Source organism: Squalius cephalus (genome assembly GCF_949319135.1).
Source record: "Squalius cephalus genome assembly, chromosome: 18".
NCBI lineage: Eukaryota > Metazoa > Chordata > Actinopteri > Cypriniformes > Leuciscidae > Squalius > Squalius cephalus.
This window is the reverse complement of record NC_137139.1, coordinates 8713158-8739735: the sequence shown is the minus strand read 5'-3', so window position 1 is coordinate 8739735 and position 26578 is coordinate 8713158. Positions and strand designations below refer to the sequence as shown.

The following is a 26578-nucleotide window of genomic DNA, read 5'->3' as shown; positions in this document are numbered from 1 at the left end:
CATCCCGCCTCAGCTTCCCATTTCAGTGGAAATTACGTCAACGCATCAACAAAACTGCACGATCCAAGGCACTTCAGTGGGGCTTTAAGTGGGTCATAGTGAGGTCATTCTTTCCTGTCGCAGGTCAGAGAAAAGTCTGAGGCCTCGGGCGGCTTTAATCAGTACGGGGATTCAAGACCCAAATGATCAGGATAAATCACACAGATGTTGCCATTATTCAGCAGAGCAGAGCCTGGCAAAGTAACAGCAATCAGTGCAAAGACACTTTCAAACTTTTTCCAACATTTTTTCTCTTCTTGTGTGCCCAGACTGTTACAGTGATGTGACTAATGCAGCATGATAGTGGTTATATAAGAGGTATATGAAAAATTTGAAACTGCGTGCATATAAATTTCAGCCTATTCTGTGCATTAAGCTGTCATATTCAGAGGACTAAATAGCAAGAGGCTTATGAACTACTTTTATGCCACATTTATAGTGCTATTTTTTTTTTGCCCTTTCTGGAGCTTGCCAGCCCATTATCACTGTATGGATAAAGTGCAGCTTGGACATTCGCTAAATGCTCCGCGAAAAAACATACGATATGAGGGTACATGACGATTTTCATTTTCAGAATTTCAGTGTGAATTATTCCATTAAAAGGTCGATAAAAATTGTCTCATAAGTCATTTGTCCTTGTTACAGTAAAAAGCTTTTTAGCATTACACCCTTTATCACTAAAACTAAGAATAACACACAGTTTCCCACTCTGTTTTTTAGAGGACTTTCCTTAAAGGTGATTGATAGTTTTAATTATGGCTGCAATAAAGGAGGCTTTTCTATTGGATAATTAGGTGTATGATTAATAAACACCATTACTGAGACAAAAAGATATGAGGGAATTGAGAGGAACCGTCCTCAAGTACTCTGTAAACTTTATCGCTAATAATCAAATGAATGCTGCGTGGGTAAGATTACATACATTAATATGCTAACAGAAACCCACCACACGCAGAGACACATTCAATAACCATGAAATGGAGATAAACTAGTGTTGTACACCAGCTAAGAGGAACATTTTTGGAACAGGAACAGGTTGATTTTACAAAACAGGTGCTAATTTTGCTTTTCATATACATTTGTGTAAATATGAGCTGTCTTATGAGCTTTTAGTTGAAAAATAATTACATTTTTGTCCTCAGATACATTTGTCAACCCTGTTATTATCATTTTGGTAATAGTCAATGCAATAAAGTAAGGTATGGTAAGGTAAGGTAAGGTAAGGTAAGGTAAGGCAAGGTAAGGTAAGGTAAGGTAAGGTAAGGTCAAGTCAAGTCAAGTCAAGTCAAGTCAAGTCAAGTCATTGTCAGAAGGAGATGAGCTCAATGTCCACCCTTTTACCATGATTTTGATTCATAAACAACAGATACAGTACTTTAAAATTGGGCATTTTTTGGAAGTACCAGCATCAAATTATCCTTCTATCCTTTGTAGTTTCAACCTTTGAGCACAAGGCTTGTAATGTCAAATTAAACTGTGAAAACTGTGTAAATTAAATTAAAGTGTCAACCCTGTTACCTTTCTAAAGGCACAACTATATCACAGCATATATTTATTAATATATTAACCAAAATATATTCATTTAGTCTGAGATTGCACAATGAAATTAAAACATACATTATTTAATTCAATATCAAAATGTACTTAGAAAATCACCTTTTCAAAATGGAAAAGCCACTGTTTCCATTTCATCTAATGACCTCAATTAATCTCGGGATAAAGGTCATTTCGATTGCGGCGTCTCTCTAACTGGCTCAGTGTCTTTATCACTGGAAGTTTTCAGACAGACAGTGTGTTCGCCTCTTTTTAGTCTCTCAGACCTCACACAAATTATTCATTTTCACTTCCATCTGGTGTTGTGGGGTGCTCTATCCTGGTCCCGCCCGCTTGGCACGGCACACTAATCAGCCGTGACGTGTTCAAAAGGCCTGGCGTTTTGTCCCCGCACGGCTAAAGCTCTTACCAGGGCAACCGGCTCAAAGACAATCTATTATAAGAGCCCGAGAAAAAGATGAGGCGGTGAGAGAGAGAGTGGGAGAAAGTCAAAACAGGGGGGGCAATCTTTCTCTTCGCTCAAGAGAATCATTAGTCAAACTGTCTGAGAAAGAGAGAGAGAGAGCATAACCAAACTGTCACAGACTCGTTACAGTTTCAACCTTCCTGCCACCTTCCCATAATTCCCTGCGGTGGTTGTTCAGCGCTGTAGGTATTCTTACATCAAACAGAAAATGGCCAGAATTTTCCATTAAACATGCCACAAAACCTCCTTAAACAACTCTTAATTATCAGATGCATCTCTGGATCGGTGCATGTAAACATTTAAAAACGTTATTTGTGATGCTGGGTTAGTCAAACACTGATTAAAATGTTTTCGAGTAAAGGTGAGATGGTAAACGGTCTGATTGTTTTGTTCAGGCCTGCTATCAGTTTGATTACTGTTATTATCTCACAGACAGTTAATGACACATTTTGGTGATTTGTTATTTCGGTGACGCGCTGTCCACACACTCTGACACATGATCCAAACACATGATCCGAATATAACTGGCCAATATGATGATTTAACAGAGTGGCATAAACACTCTAATATTCCCCACAGGGTAATCTGATGAGATAATGAAATGCCAGAGAATGGAGGAAAAAATGTGTAGAAGATAAAAAGATGGAAAGAAGAGACGAGATGAGATAAAAGAGACAAAATGAGACAGGAGATGGGATGAGATGAGAGGAGAGAAGAGGAGAGGAAAGGAGGGGAGAGGAAAGTAGATAAAAGGAGACCAGATGAGATGAGACGAGAGGAGACAAGATGAGAGAAGACAAGAGGAGATGAGACGAGAGGAGAGAGGAGATGAAAGGAGACAAGATGAGATGAAACGAGAGGAGACTAGATGAGAGAAGACAAGAGGAGATGAGACGAGAGGAGAGAGGAGATGAAAGGAGACAAGATGAGATGAAACGAGAGGAGACAAGATGAGAGAAGACAAGAGCAGATGAGACGAGAGGAGAGAGGAGATGAAAGGAGACAAGATGAGATGAGACGAGAGGAGACAAGATGAGAGAAGACAAGAGCAGATGAGACGAGAGGAGAGAGGAGATGAAAGGAGACAAGATGAGATGAGACGAGAGGAGACTAGATGAGAGAAGACAAGAGCAGATGAGACGAGAGGAGAGAGGAGATGAAAGGAGACAAGATGAGATGAGACGAGAGGAGACAAGATGAGAGAAGACAAGAGCAGATGAGACGAGAGGAGAGAGGAGATGAAAGGAGACAAGATGAGATGAAACGAGAGGAGACAAGATGAGAGAAGACAAGAGGAGATGAGACGAGAGGAGAGAGGAGATGAAAGGAGACAAGATGAGATGAGACGAGAGGAGACTAGATGAGAGAAGACAAGAGCAGATGAGACGAGAGGAGAGAGGAGATGAAAGGAGACAAGATGAGATGAGACGAGAGGAGAGAGGAGATGAAAGGAGACAAGATGAGATGAGACGAGAGGAGATAAGAGGATATAAGATGAGATGTAAGGAGGCAAGATGATATCAGATGAGAGGAGAGGAGATGAAAGGAGACAAAATGAGATGTAAGGAGACAAGATGAGAGGAGAGGAGATGAAAGGAGACAAGATGAGATCATATGAGAGGAGAGGAGATGAAAGGAGACAAGAAGAGATGTAAGGAGACAAGATGAGATCAAATGAGAGGAGAGGAGATGAAAGGAGACAAGATGAGAGAAGACAAGAGGAGATGAGACGAGAGGAGATGTAAGGAGACGAGGAGACGAGAGGAAACAAGAGGGGATCAGACAAGAGGACACGAGACAAGACAAGATGAGAGGAGAGTAGACGAGAGGAGAGGAGAAGAGTGAGGAGAAGAGAGAGGAGGAGACAAGATGAGAGTAGATGAAAGGAGATGAGATCAGACGAGAGGAAACAAGAGGAGATCATACGAGAGGAGAGGAGACAAGATGACGAGAGAAGAGAAGACTAGAGGAGATGAGGGAGGAGTGGAGAGGAGACAAGATGTGAGTAGATGAAAGGAGACAAGAGGAGACAAGAGGAGATGAGACGAGAAGAGAAGAGAAGAGATGAGATGAGACTAGAGGAAACAAGATGAGAGTAGATGAAAGGAGACAAGAGGAGATGAGATGAGAAGAGACGAGACAAGTGGAGATGAGACTAGAGGAAACAAGAGGAGAGGAGACAAAGTTAGAGTAGAGGAGATGAGAGGAGACAAGACAAGATTAGACAAGAGGAGATGAGACTAGAGGGAACAAGATTAGAGGAGACAAAGTTAGAGGAGAGGAGATAAAGTTAGAGGAGATGAGAGGAGACAAGACAAGATTAGACAAGAGGAGATGAAAGAGGAGAGGAGAGAAGAGGAGAGGAGAGGAGAGGAGAGGAGAGGAGAGGAGAGGAGAGGAGAGGAGAGGAGAGGAGAGGAGAGGAGAGGAGAGGAGAGGAGAAGAGAAAGGAAAGAAAGAAAAACAAGGAAGAGAAGAGACAGGATGATACAGACATAAGAGGAGATGAAATTAGACAAGAGAAAAAAATGATATAAAATTGGAGACAAGTTGAGAAGAAATAAATTAGACAAGAGGAAATGAGAGAAGAGACAATAAGAAGAGAAATGCATGGGAGCGAAAGTTACCAAATGAGATGAGGAGAGAGGAGTTGAGTTGAAAAGCGAGAGAGGAGACAAGATGAGAAGACAAAATACACAAGATAGCAGTGAGCCGATCTGAGTGTGTCCTCTCACCGTGCAGTGGATCTGCTGCTGCAGTAGTGTGGGCACGTCTCCTCCGATGGGCATCTGTTTATTCAGCTCCTCGTCCTTCACACTGATCCAGCGCCCCAGTTCCTCCAGTACTGACAGAAGCCTGTTCCAGCGCTCAGCACTGGCCTCCAGATGAGCCCTGCACACACGTTTAAACATTTAAATAAACCTTACTACTAGATTAAGATGCAAGATTAAGAGTTCATCAGGATTTTCCTACAAACAGTTAAACCGGAGAACTTTCCAACAGATTTTATCTGTACAAAATGAGTGCAACAGGTGAAACTGTGTGTGAGAATGCAGAGCTCAACAATGTGAGCGTTTCACTCGCATTTGCGACTAAAAATAGATGTGTGCGAACTATAACATGTACAGCAGCAACTCAGCCACGAAGCAGAAGACCACATAAAGTCACAAAGATCACCAAGGGCTGAGGCACATGCGTAAGTCACCAAAGCTCTACTGATTTCATAGCTGAAGTGTGAAACTTCCACCAGCATTAATATCAGCACAAAAACTGTGAGGCGGGAGCTTCACGGAATGGGTTTCCATGGCCGAGCATCTACATGCTAGCCTCACATCGCCGACTACAATGCCAAGCGTCAGCTAAAGTGGCGTAAATCACACTGCCAAGAAAGCAGTGGAAACATGTCCTGTGGATTGACAAATTACACGTCTCTGTTTGGCAGTCTGATGAGTGACTTTGGGTTTGGCGGATGCCTGAAGAACGTTACCAGCCTGACTGTATTGTGCCAACTGTAGTTTGGTGGAGGAGGGATACTGGTGTGGGGCTGTTGTTCAGGGGTTGGGCTAGGCCCATTACTTCCAGTGAAGGGAAGTCTTAAAGCCTCAGCATACCAAGACATTGTGGATGATGCTGTGCTTCCAACTTTGTGGGAACAGTTTGGGGAAGGCCCTTTTACTATTCCAGCATGATTGTACAAAACAAGGTCCATAAAGACATGGTTGGATGAGTTTGGTGTGGAGGAACTTGACTGGCCGACACATAGTCCTGACCTCAACCCCATCTACACCTTTGGGATAACGTGGAATGGAGATTGTGAGACGGGGCTTCTCGTCCAACATCAGAGCCTGACCTCACAAATGTGCTACTAGATGAATGTGCAAAAATACCCACAGAAAAACTCCAAAATCTTGTGGAAAGCCTTCCCAGAAGAAGCTGTTACAGCTGTGAAGGGGGTATTTAGAATGTGACGTCATTACAGTCCCTGTTGGTGTCCCAATACTTTTGGTGTATTATATAGTGTCCAGAAGGTCCTTAAAAAAAAGCTTAATGCTATTTAAGATCATAAAAAGTCTTGAATATCTTATATGGTATAACAAACATCTTAATTATCATTTTAAGAGGTCTTAAGTTTGGGGATGGAAAAACAGAATAAAGGTCTTCAGGATAATGGCCAAATCAAGCTTCAGGCATGCGAGTTTGATCAGGTTGCCCCAGTTGATGCAGACAATTGACAGAATTTTCTGTCTTTACATGTTTTCACTGTTATACGGTAGGGGGCGCTATTATGCATCTTCTAAAATAGTACAGAATCTCCGGATCAAAACAAAAAGGATCTGAAATAAGAGATTGAAGCATTGCTTATGCACATTGTAGTCTGTGAAAAAGAACACAATTTTCTCAGCTTTCTGTTCAAAATGTTGCTTTTTTACATACAATTGTTGTTAAAACAAGTAGTTTTTTTGATATATTGCATGACCAGATATTCATACATTACAATATTCTGAGGGCCATAAAACTTGTGAAAATTATCAAAAACGCTGGTAGTTGCTGGCAACTAAAAAAAAAAAAAAGGTGGGGAAAGAGTTAAAAGTCCTGAATTTTGATTAAAATGTTCTTTATTAAGAAAAAAAAACAAACAAAAAAAACATTTTGATACATTTACATTTACATCGCATCCCTAAAAGTTTTTAATGTGCTCCTAATTTTTCCAACTTGTACCTTGGGAAAAAAGTATGCGTCAAGCCTTGGTGTATGTTAATGACCGCATCAGCAAGACTTGTAATTATGCATGTTCACTAATTAGTGCCTAATTAGATTTAATAAAACAGCAGACATTAGAGCACACAATTACATTGTTGTCCTCTCACACACACACATGCACACTCTCCTGTTAGTCCATTTTACCCTTTAAAATGGAACACACATATAACAACTATGCTTGTGACACACACACACACACACAGCTGCTCAATTTGACAACATAACAGACACGCGGCTCCACCAGTGACCCGTGTGATGATTTTCAAGTGACCTTAACATTAATGTGTGCACTTGAACTCGAGGTGATTGCGTGTGACTGACCGTATATTGGCAGATTTGGCCTTCAGGTCGTTCCAGCGCTGGTTCATGTCATCCAGTCTCTGCTGGAGAAATACTGCCTCCTCTGAGCTCCCCAGAGCCTTCACCATCTTCATCTTATTCCCCTCCACACTCCTGAAAACATCATTATGAGCCTCGATCTCCGCCTGGATGTCCTACACACACAGAGGGAGACAGAGATTGCTTTAATTGCACAGTTATCACCTTCATTATGTGGATTCGTTAAAGGTAAAGCTAAATAAATCAAGGAAGAGATGCTTCCACACCCTCTCCGCTGAGAGAGAAATACCCAATTAAAGCTGTCAGTCTGATACTGAACCTCTCCGTGCACGCACGCACACACACACACACACACACGCTCATTTCAAAATGAAGATTAATCACATTACTTGTGAAAGCGCACATGAAGATACTGAGCACACAAACTAGCCACTTATACTAAGTCACTTGTTTCAGTATTATGGTAGATAGATTTTATCTAGATATTATTCTTAATGTCTTTTTTTGTTGTTGTTTATTTCATTTCAGTAGATTCAGTTTTCATTCTTTTCATAACACAGCACCACACGTACCACCTACCTATGATGATAACACACAATTTATCACAACCAGCATCATATTTAATACCAAATAGTAATATAAAAATGCCTTCAAAGTTTACTATTCAAACACTGCAGCATTTCCTGTCAATCAAATCATTGCTGCCACACAGCTAAACTGTAACTAATGTCACTCTGGGTATCTATGACACATCAACGTCGATGATTGATTGATTGGATGCCTGTGTGGTTCCTTTGCGGTTATTTCTGATAGGATACACTGTTGGTCAAAGTATTTTTTAATGGTCTTTTTTGGGGGATTTTGGAAATACTGCACCATAGTCATGCTAATAAAGCTTGCTTGAATTTGCCAGATTGAGGCATGTTGAGTAGAGGACAGTAAAAGGAGGGTTGGGTCTTTTCCAGTTCATTTGCAAAGTGCTCTCTGCAATTTAACAAACTCTCTCACTCTGTCATTCCTTTAAAGAAAACACACAAGAATACCAATGAATACACACACCAACACCAACTGTATGCTGCTGAGACAACATAGAAAGGATAATGTAGTGTATTCTGTTGAAGGTCCCAATAGAAAGACAGATCAGTTCACACAGACCAGAAAATAAATAGGTAAACAATTTATATACAGATTTATTTTCTGTGAACTTAAGATTGCAAGATTGCAATACACTGTTTGACTGATAAATAAAGTGACTTACATTCTGACTTAAGTGACATAGACAGTTCTGTTCATGAACATCGATATTACTGGAAACAGAAAGTCCCAACCAACAGAACATTTAGTAAAATAAAACAAAAACAAACAAATTAAATCTTACAAATATTTGATGCCATGAACCTCACACACACAAACAAAACCAAAACACTAAACAAATAAGCAAAACAAAACTCAGAAACAAACTTGAAATCTTTCAATTATTTTATGCCACGAACCTCAAAAACTTTGGAAAACAAAAATCCAAAACAAGTAACAAAAAACGAAAGTAAATAAAACTTAAAAAAAAAAAAAAAAAAAATCAAAGATTTGATGCCATGAACCTCACAAACTTTGGAAAACAAAACCAAAACAACTAACAAAACAAAACTAAACTAAACTAAAAAACTAAACTAAATAAAACTCCAAAACAAACTTGAAATGTTTCAAAGATTTGATGCCACAACCCTCACAAACTTTGGAAAACAAAACAAAACCCAAAACACTAAACAAAACTAAACAAAACAAAACATAATAACTAAAAACAAAACTCCAAAGCAAACTTGAAATCTTTAAAAGATTTGATGCCACAAACCTTTCAAACTTTGGAAAACAAAACAAAACTAAACAAAACTCCAAAAGAAACTTGAAATCTTTAAAAGATTTGATGCCACAAACCTTTCAAACTTTGGAAAACAAAACAAAACTAAACAAAACTCCAAAACAAACTTGAAATCGTTCAAAGATTTGATGCAACGAAGCTCACAAACTTTGGAAAATCCAGTGACTGATGCAAAAGATGCTATCTGGTAAATAGCAACCGTCACCCAGAATATACAAGGCCAATCAGATCTGAGCTTATTTTCGATTATTTTCATTTATAACTGCAATATGCATCGAGTGGTGCGATCCATTGGTAATGCTGTCTAATTGTAGACTATGGTTTAAGTAATTCATGTATGTGTTTGAGATGGGCCTTATTCACATGCACAAATATCCACCGTCACCCCTAGACTGAAGTTTCAGCACACCGCATGTTTCTGGAGCGAAGTCTCGTTTCTGCAGTTCATCTGTTACAGTTCTTAATGAAATATTTAACTGTGATCAATTCAACCACGAGCCCCGCACACACTAAAACTCCCTCATCTGGCAGTCTGACCTATTAAACGCGGCAATAAAAAAGCTTTTCTCGTTAATAAAGTTAAATAATTGCTTCTCGATCATAAAGACTCCCTAGAGCTGTCGTTCAGCATGCTTTCATTTAACCAGACTTATACCGAGAGACCGAGAGAGAGAGAGAGAGAGAGAGAGAGAGAGAGAGAGAGAGAGAGAGAGAGAGAGAGAGAGAGAGAGAGAGTGACATTAAATGACTAAATGAGTGACATTTTCCTGTTTGACCTTTCCCTGTTGGTTGACGGAAGCATCCTCATCGACTAACACACACAAACAAACACATACACACCTATAGTGAGAAACACTGTTCAGCATTACACACTTCCACAGGTGGGAGATGCTCTTCAAACTGAGTGTACTGAAAGCCCTCTCTTTCCCATTACACAGATAACACACACTTTTATCCAGAGTGACTAACAGAACACTGAATGCTGTACAGTCCCTCCGACAACCTGAGGCTGAGTGTCTGATCAAGGACATCATTGGGATAGTTGACAGATTCTCTACACATTCTCTACAGGACAGGACATTATTATTTCCATATACACGTAGGTTTTTCTCCTGCATATTAGTGACAAAGAGGTATATGCACGAGACTATACAGTATACACGAGACAAAACGGTCTACCTCTTTTAGTGAGCGGTCACAAAAATGTGATTTTGTTCCTCATGTTTTAGTTTTAGTGGTTTAAGGAGAAAAATTTTCCATGTGTGCCGCCAGATTAAGTTCTGGAGGAAAAAGATAACTTATGGCATTCTAGATAAACCTCTGAAGCTCAATGCTTTAAAGACCAACACATTTTATCTGGAGTAGATGGTTTGATTTGAATCGTTTGAATAAGGGTCAAACTATCATTCTGACTATTCAATTAAGACAATCTATAGCATACATTTTTATATTAGATATTTATTAGTCATGTATAATAATTATCATTATTACTGACTTATCGGTATCAACTTGAATTTAAGAAAATTTTATTTTACAGTGTCCTTGTTACAAATGTAGTTACAATAGAAATAACAAAACCCCAACACACGTTATTTGTATCAATGTTATTTTACTATCTTTGATACTATTTATAGTTTTTGTTACCATTTTGAATTAGATTTAATATTTTTTTTCTGTTTTCACTTTAATTTTTTACATTTTTGTTTTATTTCTATATGGTTTAAATTTGTTTATTTATTTTAAATAATTTTAGTACTTCAACTCAAACTAAACAAATGTGAAACATGTTGTCATGTCAGCTAAATAAAATACATTTAAAGAAAATTTTGGTTACACTTTATTTTAAGGTATCCGTGTTACAATGTAATTGTACATTTAAGTACTGAGTAATATTACTTAACTACATGTACTTACTATAGGGTTAGGAATAGGGTTTGGTTTGGGGTTAGTTGCGTGTAATTATGCACAATAGTTTATAGTTATAGTAATTACTACAGTAACTACATGTAACAAGGACACAAAGTGTTACCAATTTTGTTAAATTTGTTCATGCTTTTTATTTTAAGTAATTAATTTTTTGGTTGCACTTTATTTTAAGGAGTGTAATTTTACATTGTAATTATATATTTAAGTACTGAGTAATATCAATTAACAACATGTACTTACTTCAGGGTTAGGATTTGGTTGAGTGTTAGTTGCATGTAATTATGCATCATTTACTGTTATTACTATAGTAAGTACATATGCAACAAGGACTGTGTAAAATAAAGTTACATTTAATGATAAAAACCTGGTAAAGTACATGATGTTAATTCATATTACTCAGAACTTATTTGTGTAATTACATTGAAACCACTTAAAACAATGTGTAACCAGAAATTTTATTTTATTGGTTCATTCCTAAAAATCTATTATGTTAAAGTTCCTGATATAATCACCAACAAACCGGTGAGAAACTGGCACTTGAGAAACTTTGTGATCCAGACCTGTCAATTCAAAACTATCCAGAAGCAAATCTAAAACAATACCTCCTCGAACTTCTCCAGCAACTCCTGCAAGCTGAAGTTCAGACCGATCATCATGATCTCCGTCTACCTCCACCGCACTACATTACAAAACGCCGAAGACGGAGAGAAACCAGGCAGCGGATCAGTCTCCTCTGGGGGTCCGCACACGCATAATACAGCTTATCATATGCAGGAACATCTGTGGAAGAGCACGAACACATCACGGCTTCACCGTCTGCCAGCGTAGAGCAGAGCCTGAGCGCCTGTGCTGAAGATCCGTCGCTTTGAGCCGAGATCCGCATGCTCCAGTGTTTGAAGGGTCTCGATCGGGGTTCGGGACGGCGTGAGGAGAAGGCCTGGGTGTTGGAGGTAGACTGAAGGAGGAACTCAACCAAATATCCAACTGTTGGTTCAGTGATCTGGAGATGACTTCGCTGCTTTAACTCACAAAGATCTCACATGCGCTCTCGTACCGACGCGCACAGAAAGAGTCTTGTTCCTCTAAGTTCCTGTGACCCTCGGGCAAGCGTTCGTAGTCAATTACCCGTGTCAAAGAGCCTCTGTGTGGTTCATGCCGGCGGGCAGAGAAGGAGAACAGCAGGGCTGCAGAAAACACAGACTCAGAGTCAGATAGTCGAGAAGAACGGTGAACATCTGATCTTGAGGAGAACACCTCCATATCTAGACATGAGGACAGGCCAGAAGCAGAGCTGGGAATGTGACGGTCTTCATCTTTGTGTTCACAAGTCCTCAACTAAGCACTTCAAGAAACTCCTGAGATGTACGGGTCAGATCTCCACAGGCAGCTTGAGACACATTTCCAGAACTTCCCCAAAGTTTCCCTAAAACTCTTTCCGGCGGTCCACCTTTCTTCAGTCAGTGGCCCGTCCTCTTGTTCTTCTCTGACTGCTGGCTCCCAGAGTTGACTTTTCCCCCCTCTCTCTCTCTCTCTCTTTCCAGTGGCAGCTGTTTATTATTTTATTCAGCATCCTCTGTTTCCCCTCCTCTTTCCCCCCACTCCAAACTAACACACACACACACACACACACTTCCTGTAGGGCCCCACCATGAAAGAGAGGGAGCACAGTGTCGACAATGAAAGAGAAGAATGTTCGACTAGAAGGTGAAGGCGGGAAAGACTATGTTTTATGAAGTATCGCAACAACTTGAGCATCTGTGAAAGTCTGCAGAATATGAGCGAGAGAGAGATCAAACCCAGTAAGCACAACAAGTACGTGACAACACAACATGTGATGCAATCTAGAGAATCATCTTCCATTTGAAGTCATATTTGTGAACACACATCTGATAAACACCTTAATCACTAAACTAAATCGCACACACACCATCGTTGAACTTTCTAACATCCAACATTTTAGTGACTATATATATATATATATTGTGACTCACTGCAGTGACATACTGACATCTCTGCCAATATTGGGACTATTGTGACTATTGTGACACAGGACAGTGACATTTTGTGGATATTGGGAATTATTGTGACTTATTGCAGCAGCAAAGTGAAACTTTGTATATATTGTGATTAATTACAGCAATGTACACATCAGTAAATTTGCAGATATTGCGACTTATTGAGGTAACATATTAATGACACATTGCAGATATGACCGATTACTGCCACATACACAACAATAAACTGCTGATATTGTGACTTTTTGCAGTGATGCTAATCACATATTGCATAAATTTGTCACTAATTACTGAAACATACACAATATATTAGTGCATAACATATTTGTTATATTCGAATATATAACAACATATACAGTATTTGTGATATGTGTGTAAAGTCCAGCAAAACAGTGTTACATCTGCTTCAAGGTTGGACCTCGGTTGTAACGAGTGTTTGAGTTACTGTTACCTTTCTATCAGCTCAAGCCAGTCTGGTCATTCTCCTCTGACCTCTGGCATCAACACGGCATTTTCTCCCACAGAACTGACGCTCACTGGATATTTTCTCTTTTTTCAGACCGTTCTCTATGATTGTGAATGAAAATCCCAGTAAATCAGCAGTTTCTGAAATACTCAGACCAGCCTGTCTGGCACCAACAACCAGGCCACGTCCAGAGTCACTTATATCACCTTTCTTCCTCATTATAATGCTCAGTTTGAACTTCAGCAGATCGTCTTGATCATGTCTACATGCCTAAATGCACTGAGTTGCTGCCATGTGATTGGCTGATAAGATATTTGCATTAACAAGCATTAAAACTCATCTTTGGTCACCAAAATTACATATTTAAACGTTTTTTCCTTGAAAAAAAATTATTCATGGCTTAAAATATCTGTTATGTAACTCGACACCCTTGTCTCATTTAGTTTACATGGTTCTATGAATATGCAAATGAGCCCCGCCTCCACTCACTCACTCAGCTCAGAGATCATACGTTGATCTGATTGGTTACAAGGTAGTTTGTGACGTCAGAAACACCAGTGATTTCAAACCGTGTTTTTGAGACTGTCTTTGGTTCACTGCAGTTTTAAGGAGAAAATACTCCGCAATGGTGTCGACTTATGAATTTGCACATGGTTTGTCTTAAAGCACATTAAAAACACCACATAGACATATAAACAACATTAAAAACTCGTTTTTCACCACAGGGGGACTTTAACCCCTTGCTCATCACCCCCAATTTTGGCAAGTGCTGCATACATGAAATGCCCAAAATAAAAAGGTTACTGCTCATAAGTAATTCTGAATAGAAACATAACACACATACATTTAGAAAGCCAACCCTTGAGAGTTTATAGTTCAAGACTCAAAATTAACCAGACTGTTATTAATATTGAGATATATGAGCTCAAACATATTTTGAACTAAAATAATCTGGGATCACCAGTGATCCCTGTCAGGTAAGGGGTTAAAAAAAGTGAGGAAACACACTGCCTTAAAATTATGAAGTAAACAAACTTCATGCGTAATTAAGATTTTTTTTTTTTTCAATTATGCATGAAGTTTTTTACTTAATTTTAAGGCAACAGGTTTCCTCACTTTTTTTTTAGTTAAGTCAACTGATCACTTTTTAAAGTGTTCATAATACAGATATTAGAACTTATGACAGATATTAGACACATGTAGTGATGCCGCAGATATCGTAACATATTCCAGTAAACATAGCGGCATGTAGATATTACAGTAATGAACAGACTTCTGTTCGACACGTGTCCTATATCAAGGAATCACTCTCCTCTCAAAGGTCTCGGTTCATCATCGACCTTTGAGTTCGACTGAAACAAGTGACTGACTAAAATACTAGAAATCACTCTCTCATGTTCCAGTCTTTCACATTTTTGCTTCTTTTTTTATCATTTGAATAATCATCCTCCTCCTCCATTCTCTGCAGCGCTCGGGAGTCAAACAGCCTCACTCAGAGCTCCTCAAAGTGTGTGTGAGTGTGTGTTACGCTTCCTTTGAAATTCAGAACGTACATATGGGCTCTTTCTTGGCTTGTCTAAATACATAAAGTCAGCATGTCAGGAGCCATGTGGCCCGAACATACACACACGCGCAGTCTAAAGAGGCCAGGAGCAAAGACAGAAGACAATAGCGAATATTCATGAGCAAACCTCTTTGAAGTGCCTTTACTTCATTAGTGCAATTACATAATGAATATCCAGAGCGGCACGTTTGATGTGTGCGTGTGCGTGCGTGCGTGTGTGTGTGCGTGTGTGTGTGTGTGTGTGTGTGAGAGAGAGTAAACAAACCCTGCTGGATTACAATCAAATCAGGATATGAATATGTGTAACACATAATAGTTCACGAGTTAATACATGAGAATGCTTGTTTACGCAAACAAAAGTAATGCAGATGATTACGAACGAGGAGAATTAACACACTCGGAAACATCAGTGCTCAGTGGGGATGCTTCAAGACACTGGCTGGAGAATAACACAGAACCGACTGGAAGTGGAAAGAGGGCGAGAGGTGAAAGAAAAGGGTGATGGGTGAATGGGAACTGGGAACTATGGGAAGAGAAACTGATCAATCAAAGTTTGAGCTGAAGAGGGTGGTTTGACTCACGGACATGTTTCAACACGACCACTGAACGCTTTAACTTCATTAGGAGAACATGTCTCCACGCACACACACACACACACACACACACACACACACACACACACACACCACACACACACACACACACACACACACACACACACACACACACACACACACACACACACACACACACACACACACACACACACACACACACACACACACACACACACACACACACACACACTTTAATCTTCTTAGCTGTTATGGAGCAGATTTCTGTGCAGGCACTTCTAACAAACATCTGAGTCCAGTCCACATCTGTCTCTTACTGATAATGGTGTGTGTGTGTGTGTGTGTGTGTGTGTGTGTGTGTGTGTTTAGTTAGCTATATCTTGTGGACATTGCAAGGTTTCTGCAGGTTTTACGAAGGTAAATGTAAGACTTATTTAAGACCTTTTTAAGACCAAGTAATGGAAATTTACGACATAAATTGAAGGGAACTCAATACATCGATATGTTGTCTAGATGTGTATGTTTAAGGAGAAACACTTCAGAGTTTGAAAATACATCTTCCAAAAGATATTGCCCGAATCGTTTTGCTCAAAACCACTACAGTATGGAAATATTTTTTACTGATCCAAAAAGGATTCTTTAGATTCCTAAATCAAGATACTTTTACTTCAGATGTAAAATGACATGAAATATGAAGTCTTGTTTTCTGTGAAATTGATCAAAATTCAGTTTATGACCACTGATGGGCAGTAACGCGTTAGAAGTAACGCGTTACTGTAATCCGATTACTTTTTTCAAGTAACGAGTAAAGTAAGGGATTACAATTGCAAAAACAGTAATTAGATTACTGTTACTTCCCCGTAAGCAGGCTGCGTTACTGCGTTATACTGCGAGACTGTCTCGTGACGTGAGCCGTGACTCGTGAATGACATGAGCGCCGTGAAGTCAGTGGTAAACACTATGGCAAGCGATCGCGTTCAAAAGTCTTTAAACGAAACGCGTGAATTTTGACGCATTAACACGCATCGTTTGTCCGTGTTCAGACGTCATGTTTATTCATGAACGATGTCGTAATGGTAAACTGGTATGCATGTGCAAACATCAGACGTTATATTTGTTCATGAGGGATTGGTACGTTGTGAGTGATGTCAGTCTTATGTCATGATTTGTCATGCCTTTTTAAGTTGTTCGTTTAACGTTCTTTCTCAAGGTAGAAAAGTCAACAGCTCTTAGAATGGCTCTTTTATTTTAGCAAACTGCCAAAAAACCTTTTCAGCATGTGTGCAGCTGAACCAAGAAAAGCTTAAGATTGCATGGAGCTGATAAGCATGAATGGCAGAAGAAAAAGACTGCAATTAAAAAACAAAACAAGAGAAAATTATTTTAATACAAGCAATAAAAAACTGCACACATCAGCTGTGGAATAAAAGAAAAGAAATGCATGATCAACTAGATTAAGGCAAACTCCTGTCTTAATGTAAACCCTGTCCACCACCCCCAAAGGTTTCACAGTTATTCTTGCCACTGTAACTTATGGCTTCCTAAAGACAGGTTTATGGGTAAATAAATGAATAATAATAAAAAAAATATACCAGGGCTCAACATTTAAGCCTTTTCATTTGTCCTTCGGTGGTCAGTCATTCACTTGTCTGAGTAAAAACATTTGTTTGAACAGGAAAAAAATGTGATTTTTTGTGTGTGTGTTGTAAATATAATTTATTCCGAATCAGTATTCTCATCAGTTCAGTCAGCTTTAACATATATAAATCGGCATATTTATGATATTTTAACCTTTATAAAGGGCATTTTTCCCTAATCGTTCGCTTCTTTCATTTAAAATTCTTAAATTTGATCAATAAATTAAAATAGAATAATAAGATGCTAAAGGGCTGTTACCATGCAATCAAATAAACTGCATTAAATAATATAATGAGATTATTTAAAATATTTTTTGAATATACAAATAAGAAATATTATTTGTGCATAGAAATATTTATAAACCGCCAGTAGGAGGCGGCAGGCGACCATCTTAATGAGTGAGTCATTGATGCAATGTGCATAAAGTTAAAATACTGAAACTAATAAAACAAGTTTTAAAAAAGAATGTTTCATTTGATTCAATTTTAGCTGATGGAATATGCAGAAAGAATAAGAATTAAGCAGAAAGGTCTATTGCTTTATAGCGTATTCATTTCGTGCATCATGTTTTTAAAAAGTAACTAGTAAAGTAACTAATTACTTTTGAAAATAAGTAATCAGTAAAGTAACTGGATTACTTTCTTGGAGAAGTAATCAGTAATCAGTAACTAATTACTTTTTCCAAGTATGACAAACTAAAACAAATATCTGCCAATGTGCTCAGAAAAATTAATTTAGAAGTTTTGACTTATATTTGTTCTTGTTTTAAGCATAAACTCAATTTCATTAAATTTTTCAAGACTTCATTTTATGTTTGCATCTCAAGTAAATGTATCTTGATTTAAACTGGTGTAGATACTTGTATTGGAAAACTGAGGAATTATTCATTTTTTGCAATGCATGCAACATTTAATGCCATGACTTTATAAATGTATGACTTTCTGCTCTGATTTAAGACCATTTTAATATGTGTAAGTGCCTTCATTTGTGTAAGTGCAAATTAAGACCTTTTTAAGACTCGCAGAAACCCTGACAATGTCCCTAAATCTGACAAAACCTGAATAAACTGACTGAAATTGCAATGTATTTAAAGCAATTTTCCCACATCTTTCACTGATGTGTGACTAAACTATATGAAGCACACACACACACACACACACACACACGACTTCAGCGATAGCAGATGGTTGCATATGCTCAACACAATCTATTCGTGATCCATCTGAAAAAGACTTGCAGATGTGTATATTTGTGATCACATGTATCTACAGGAACGGCACGTCCTGTCCTCAAATAAAGCAGCAATGCTATTTGAGGTAATGATGTTTCAATCACTAAACATTGAAAAAAACATTGAACTGGTATAACCTCTCGCCATTAGCAACAGAGCATTATGTATTCATGTTTTAAGGCAGTTTGTCTGAACGAAACTCTTTTATATTTGAAAACAACAATTCAAAGAATTCACCGTGACCAAAAACAACTTCCAGAAGCAGTAGAGTTTCTCTCGAACACATCTCTACTACAAACACACACACTATATGATTCATCAGTTAAAGCCATTGGCAACACTTTTTATTTACAGCATCCTTGTTACACATGTAGTTACTACAGTAATAACAGGAAATTATACATAATTACAAATAATTATACAGAATTTGTGACACTCTCTGTTTTTTTTTTTTTTTGCTTTTGTTTTAATAGAAAAACATGAATGTAATTTGGAATTATTGAAATGAATATTAGGCATTTCACCATTTTAATTTCTGAGAGAAGAAAATTTTTACCAGTTTTTAATGTAGAGTGTTCATTTATGATAAATAGCTTATAATAAATCAGTAGGCTACACTAGATGAGGTAAAATAAATCATGCGTATGATTCGACAATTCTCTTAATTTGTGCTTGAAAGTGCAATAATTCTGATGAAATGTAAAAAATACATTTCTCAAATGACTACAATCATTGTGATTATAATCTTGGGCAAAATTATCATTATTATCAGTTTAAACATTATGCACTATAAGTTTTATAGTTTTCTTTGACTAAACAAAAACAGGAAAGGTTGACTTGACTGAAATATGAAATATAAAATATGAAAATAAAAACTAAAAAAGTACATTTGGCACAGGACTAAGACTAAATAAAATAGCTGACAAAATTAATACATAATTGTATAATTTCACGGTAACAAAGACACCTTTGTGTGTCCGAAATCGGATACTATCGGTATGTAGGTACTACATTTGAATATGAATTCACTTCGCGACCAATAAAAAAGTATGTTCTATGTAGTATGAATGTAATCTGAACGTACTTCATTCATCATGTTGTCATTATCATGTGATCTACCAGCGTCAGTTGCGTCATTTCACTGTCATTCATAACTCCTTTCCCGTGGCCTCATGGGATAGTCCATCATATGCACACTTCAGAATCCCACCGGAAGTAGTCGATCATCCGGGGACTTTTCACATATTGTTTTATGAATACTATGCATTTGGACCTCTACTTTTTTTACCTTTTCGCCTGCTTTATAGTAGGAACATATTTGCTGTTGGACACATCACATGTATTAGTATTTTGCAGTCCAATTCAAACACATCAATAATACGTATATTGTGGCATCTGGAGAAATGACGTCTATATTACGTGTCTCATCTGTCGAGAAGCGCTTGAACTGCTGTCAGACTGGCTGCATTATAGATGTGCTGGAAACACTCAAAAAAGCAGATTCAGCGTTGAGATGTCTACTTCGAGCAAACACATAAACATCTCACCCTTTTTCAGAACGTAGACACTCAAAACTGCAGTAAAGTAGTATTTAGATCAGAAAAATATCCAAATATGAATCATTTGCATATATTGTGCATGTTCTATATGTCTATTAATTATCCGCTTTGTGAACCAGCTGAAGAATCACTGCTTTAGAGCCATCGAGGATGAAAAATAAAATGGATGATAAAAAGAGTGACTTGGAAAACTGTTTAAGCAACAACACCACACACACACACTTTGCATCAGATTTACAGTAATGCTTTTCTCTGGCGTTCTCTCTGATCATTTGTGTGGGTCTCTATATCATCCCGCCATCACAGCGCCAAATTCCTCAGTAATAGAGGAGCTCGGCCCGACCCTGCAGCGCACGCTTATCAGACCTGTGTGATTTCCTGCTGCGCTCCAACAACAGCTCAATACGTGTGTGTGTGTGTGTGTGTGTGTGAGAGACAATCAGACATCAAGGCAACACCCCAGGTGAATAGGGTAAAAGAAAATACTAATAAATATCACCATACTTCACCAGTTGATTGATTACATTAATATTTGCAAACATTTTTTGTATTACAAGTTTTCTGAAATGTTATGTTTAAATATGCAAATTAGGCATTATCTAATTAAATATGCATTCATTTGCATACATTTCTAGAACAAAAATCAGAACATTGGATTAAGTCTGGTACAAAATTCTTGTTTCATTTTTTATATATATATATATATATATATATATATATATATATATATATATATATATATATATATATATATATATATATATATATATATATATATATCTTGGAGTCAAAGGTTTTTACAGAGGGGATTTTGGATACCTCTATTTTTCAGTGAATCACTCAAATACATTTTCACCATTTTTTTAATTAATAAAATATGGAAAATGATATATGAACAAACCCCTCTGCAAAAACCTTCAGAATATAGATACAAATAAAACTGTAAAGTTTGGTGTTTGCAAGTGGAGATTTCTGGCTCAATGTAGGAGGAAAAACTCATTTAGAGAAAACAGCCTTTAAAGAAATATACTGTAATTGGAATCTACAGACACAAATAGATAAAGTGCTCTAAAATATACAGTTAAAAGTGTATTTTGGCTGTTTCCACTAGTCTGAATAAACACTTTATGAAAAGCCAAAAATCCAAAAATCTCCAAACTGGCAGATGCATGAAAAAGACTGTTTTTGCCTGTAGTGTCTCGCCTTAACGCTAGACCAACTAAACAAACAGAAAAATAATTCAAACAAAAGCATAATATGGGATCTCCATATTTACTGTACGAATTATAATTGAGGTAATCATGGCAACAGCTTTGGTGAACATAAGAGACAAAAAAAAATAAAAAAAAATCTGCACAAACTAAACCTACAAAATGAAAATAAAATATTAAAAAATATAATAACCTAGGATCATGTTGATTTTGAAGCAACAACAACAATGACTTACAAACGCTGACATTGTAGACTTGTCAAAACACCCACCCACCCACCCAAACACACACACACACACACACACACACACACACACACACACACACACACACACACACACACACACACACACACACACACACACACACACACACGGGTGCTGTAAAGGTCACGTGACTGATGCTGTTATTTCCTGTCAGAGGTAACATCAGTGAACTGATAGCGATCTTTATTTTAAGAGCAGATGGACACAAACATTCATAATTAAAGACGAGCAGAGATCCCAGAACATCCAGATTGACAGAGATACAGTATAAGGACACTCACTAACAACAACACACTAGCTCTGCTGGTGCGTTTGACAGATTGGTACGCTCTGTACAACATTAGATGTGTTTTGAGGGTGTGTATAGAGCCATGTCAGAAATGGAATAGATTTGAAGTTTATGATGCAATGTAAATGTTGAGTTTAAAAACTTGGTCCAGAAAGTTCGACTGCAGTCCTCACATAGTTCTGTTTTTACTGTATTTCTGATCAAATACTGTAAATGCAGCCTTGGAGAGCATAAGAGACTTAAATAAAAATAAATTAAAAAAAGAAGTTACTTATTCCAAACTCTATGCCATCATAAACAGATTAGATCTGACTGACCCAAAACAACTGTGATCTGTAATGGAATTGTGCCTGAGAGCCTCGTATTCAAACAAACCACAAACAACGTCAAACGCCTTCGAGGACCTTCCTCCAGATGTCAGGACTAGACACTGCCTGAATCATTATGACTAAACAGGATTTCTGTGTGGATCAGAGTTCCTCTGAACCCCTCCAGCTCCCCAGCTTCACCTGCCTAGATCTGCTACAGGATTTATGTCTGTCTATTTATGCAGCAGCAGCAGATCTTACATGCATCTCACAGTAGTGTATCTGTGTATCTATTAACAGTAGCAAGTCCACACTTGCTCTGCAGTCTGCCAAGACCAAATACATTAGCATTGCCATATTCAATAACATACTAAAATTAAGTTGTCATGACATGACTGTCTAAATATAACAACTAAAATGTCAGTTGTGCAGGAGACTAGAGGAAGGTATCAGAGTCTGACGGCTGAACACCTTCCTGATATGTCTATAGATCAGCATGTTTCATACTCTCCTGGTCTTCATAAACACAGGAAATCCCCCATCAGGCCTCGTTTTAAACCGTAAGCAGGTGCCGTGGGAAAGAGGCTTTTCCAAAACATTCCATGGAAATCTGCTCATGCCAAACAAACACACACACACCCACCCATATGTTTCCACAAACTATGTGTTAAACAGCCACACATCTCGCGTCGCATGATTCACATAACACTTCTCTAACAGGGAGAGAAACTGAGATTCTAATGCCAAAAGAAAATATTCAATAAAATAAAACACCGGTATCAAATGAGTTCCGGAGCATCTTTATGTCACCGAAGATGCAGACTAAAAATATGCAATATACACATTAGCTATATGAAAGAAAAAATATAAAGCAACAAAAGTGTTTTCAACATTGATTAAAGTAATAAATGTTTCTTTAGCACAGGAATAAATATCTAGTTCAGTCATGAAACTAGCGGACCCAGGCTGTTCGGTCCTTTACATGCAATCTGCAAGCAATCACATCATTACCACATGGCACAAGCTGATTGGCCTCTGCTAATCCTGCAGCCAATGAGATCGCTTTCTCAACATTTAAAATGTCTGGTTCATTGTTTGCTGTAAACTAGTCCTGCCGTATTAGATTAACTCTGAACCCCTCCTCCTCCCCAGCTCCACCTGCCTAGATCTGCTACAGGATTTATGTAATGTATATTTATGCAGCAGCAGCGTAGCAGATTTAGTCCGCCAAGACCAAATACATTAACACGGCCATATTCAACAACATGCTAAAACCATTCCGTCATTGTTGTCATGATTTAAATATTATTACAATTTTACAACATTACTTTAAATGTTTAACTTAAAATGAAACACAGCTTTTGTGACCATAAGTATTCTTTTTTGAAAAAAAAAAAAAATATATATATATATAAAAACTAAAAATGTAGAGAACCCAAATGATATAACAGTAGTGAATATGGCACTTTTGATTACAGTAGACTGCTGAGGGCAGTGAATGTAATAAGGAATATTTACCAAACCTAACAAACCTAAGGTTATCATTAATGAACTGGAATGGGATTTGGAACCATGCTGATTCTCCACTGAGAAAGGACCTGATGAGTGTACAAACCAGCAGCTACTGTAAATTACGGAAAAACACTAATACACACACACACACACTCTCGTGGCAACACACCGGTGGCACACTGTATATGTGTATGTACAGCCAATCAGAAGATAAGAGAGGGTTTCCAAAACAACCAGAACACAACATTTAAGATTCTTTCAGTCTCTAAGGGGAAAAGGGCAGAGATTAGAGGAGCTTGACCGACAATCGTTTCTAAACATGAGAGCGAGAGAGAGAGAGAGAGAGAGAGAGAGAGAGAGAGAGAGAGAGAGAGAGAGAGAGAGAGAGAGAGAGAGAGAGAGAGAGAGAGAGAGAGAGAGAGCGAGAGCGAGAGAGCGAGAGCGAGAGATACAATAGTGTTTGACTGGAGGTGAAGAGGACGGTCAGACTGAAGTGGCTAAATCTGGGCTTGAAGATCAAACTGATCAGACAGACTGATGGAAGTTGCAGTGAAACACAATCACTGGTTCTCTGAACTCATTCATGATCCAGCCAAACTCATTCTCCACATCAGAGTGCTGAAACTCACTGTGTGTGCGTGTGTGTGTGTGTGCGCGTGTCGGCTCCGCTGCAGTTTTATGCATCACTAAGTGCTGATCTATCATTTCTGCTCGCAGACACATTAAACGCAGCATCTGTGTGAGCAGTAGATCAGGCTGACCTAAACCCTCCTGCTAAACTCACTTTATATAATCGTTCAGATCCGCTCCACAGAGAACGACAGCTCAAGAGACCAAGAGAGAAAGATTTTTATCAGCTGATTTATTGTGTTTTTTTAACTGTTTTCTAGTAATTAGGTAAGATGCAAATGTTTCGCCTATACAAATGTACAGAACACTATCCATATAAGGAGACTCTGGCTTATTAAAGAGCCAACAAGGCTTAATGTCAAACTGAACATAATTACAACCCACGCGGCGTAATTAAACATTGTCCAACTGAGGACAAAAACAAATAGAAACACTGCAACTCCTAAATGAACAAAATGAGTAATCTGATACAAAAATGATCAGGAATATTATTCAGCGTGTGCTCAAGTAGGCAAAGGAAGGATGATAGTCAGGGTTTGAAATTAACAGCGGGTAACGCGAGCCAATTTGGCGTGTTGTTATGTTTACTCACTTTGCTGGTGAAGTTTGTGTAAGCCAAATCTGCACAGATTTATAATAATAATAATTTGTTATATTTATATAGTGCTTTTCTGGGTCCTCAAAGCGCTTCACATGTGGAATGGGGGAATCTCCTCAACCACCACCAATGTGCAGCATCACCTGAATGATGCGACGGCAGCCATATTGTGCCAGAGTGCCCACCACACACCAGCTTACTGGTGGAGAGGAGACAGAGTGATGAAGCCAATCAGTGTATGGGGATGATTAGGAGGCCATGATGGATAGAGGCCAAAGGGCAAATTTGGCCAGGATGCCGGGGTTACACCCCTACTCTTTTTCGAAGGACATCCTGGGATTTTTAATGACCACAGAGAGTCAGGACCTCGGGTTAACATCTCATCTGAAGTACAGTGCTCTTTGACAGTATAGTGTCCCCATCACTGCACTGGGGCGTTAGGACCCACACAGGTCACAGGGTGAGCAGCGCCCCCTGCTGGCCTCACTAACACCTCTTCCAGCAGCAACCTGGTTTTCTCAGACTATTTTCCAACATATTACATGTTCTTTGTACTGTATTGATCTGTCCACCTAAAACACATTTTTGGTAAAAAAAAATATGAGAATGAATGAGGAAGGGAGGAGATTGATTGGAATTTTGTTTGAATAAGAAATGAATGTATGAAATCCAAATTTTAATATAGCCTAATATATATATATATATATATATATATATATATATATTTATATTTATATTTATATTTATATTTATATTCAAAGCTGTGAAATTTCTTTTTTTGGCTAATAGAAGTTCTGAATGGCCAGTAACTTACAAATTTAGTAGCCAAATTGGCCAGTGGGTGAAAAAGTTCATCTCAAACCCTGATGATAGTCTAATCTTCTTTTCATCCGAAGCATTCGAGACTGTTCTGAATAATCACTCACCATCAACACTTGAACGCTAAACTTCAAGTACTAGAAATACAAAAACATTTTTTAAAGTAATCACATGTACAAAAACAGTGCATAATCTTCACAAAAGTGATTTAGTTAAGAGCAACGAGAGACTGTTTGATTAACATGAACGGCAAGGACAGCTTTATTAGTCTGCTTTCACTTTAACACCAAACACACTGTTGACATGAATGATGTGTTTACGAAGATACTCGTGAAGACGGGCATTTTGGCACACAAGTGTGTGTATTTGACTGTTCAAGCGCAGTAAGATAAGTACTCAGTGCTGTATGAGCAGCAGCTTTATGTGTGTGCGCGCACGTATCCAGTGAGCACTGTTTCACTGCTTACTGCACTTCAAATCACCTGTTCTTAAATCGCAAGGCTTAAACACATTGTTTCTCTAGACCGCGTAATAACTCCGCACTGGTGATGACATGACTGCGGTAGTAAAGTCTGACGTCTTCAATTTGCGATCGGTTGGTGAGATCAGCCAGTTTTAGTGATCGAGTCAGAGTGTGATCGACGGGCGATCGATTGGAGCATCCCTAGAAAAAAAACGTCTCTCGGTAATGTTTGTGTTCCCCGAGAAACTTTGCGACGACTCGCAAATGATTCAAACGTTTTGAAAATGCAAAAGCATTGACATTTTTTTCTCCCATTTCATATGCTAAAGCACGTAAAAGTCCTGGCAGAAAGCGATGCATTTTTTATTATTTTTTCAGAAGTGTTGACAACTTAGTGTTAACTAATAATTGTTGCAAACTGGTGCTACCAACAAAATATTAGTGCATTCCTGGAACTGGGCGTCATTACACTA

General features: G+C 38.2%; 1 protein-coding gene across 7 annotated transcripts in view; it reads right to left on the bottom strand.

Annotated features, from left to right (window-relative positions):
• utrn (utrophin) overlaps nt 1-26578 on the bottom strand; it is a gene marked incomplete at its 3' end in the record, with an annotated part of 238761 nt that overhangs the window by 82525 nt on the left and 129658 nt on the right. For all 7 annotated transcript variants that reach the window (XM_079849569.1, XM_079849573.1, XM_079849571.1 and 4 more), the window contains 2 exons: nt 7142-7314; nt 4795-4951 (listed from right to left, as the gene is read on the bottom strand). In XM_079849569.1, coding sequence (XP_079705695.1) covers nt 4795-4951; nt 7142-7314 — 330 coding nt within the window. The remainder of the gene's footprint in view (nt 1-4794; nt 4952-7141; nt 7315-26578) is intronic.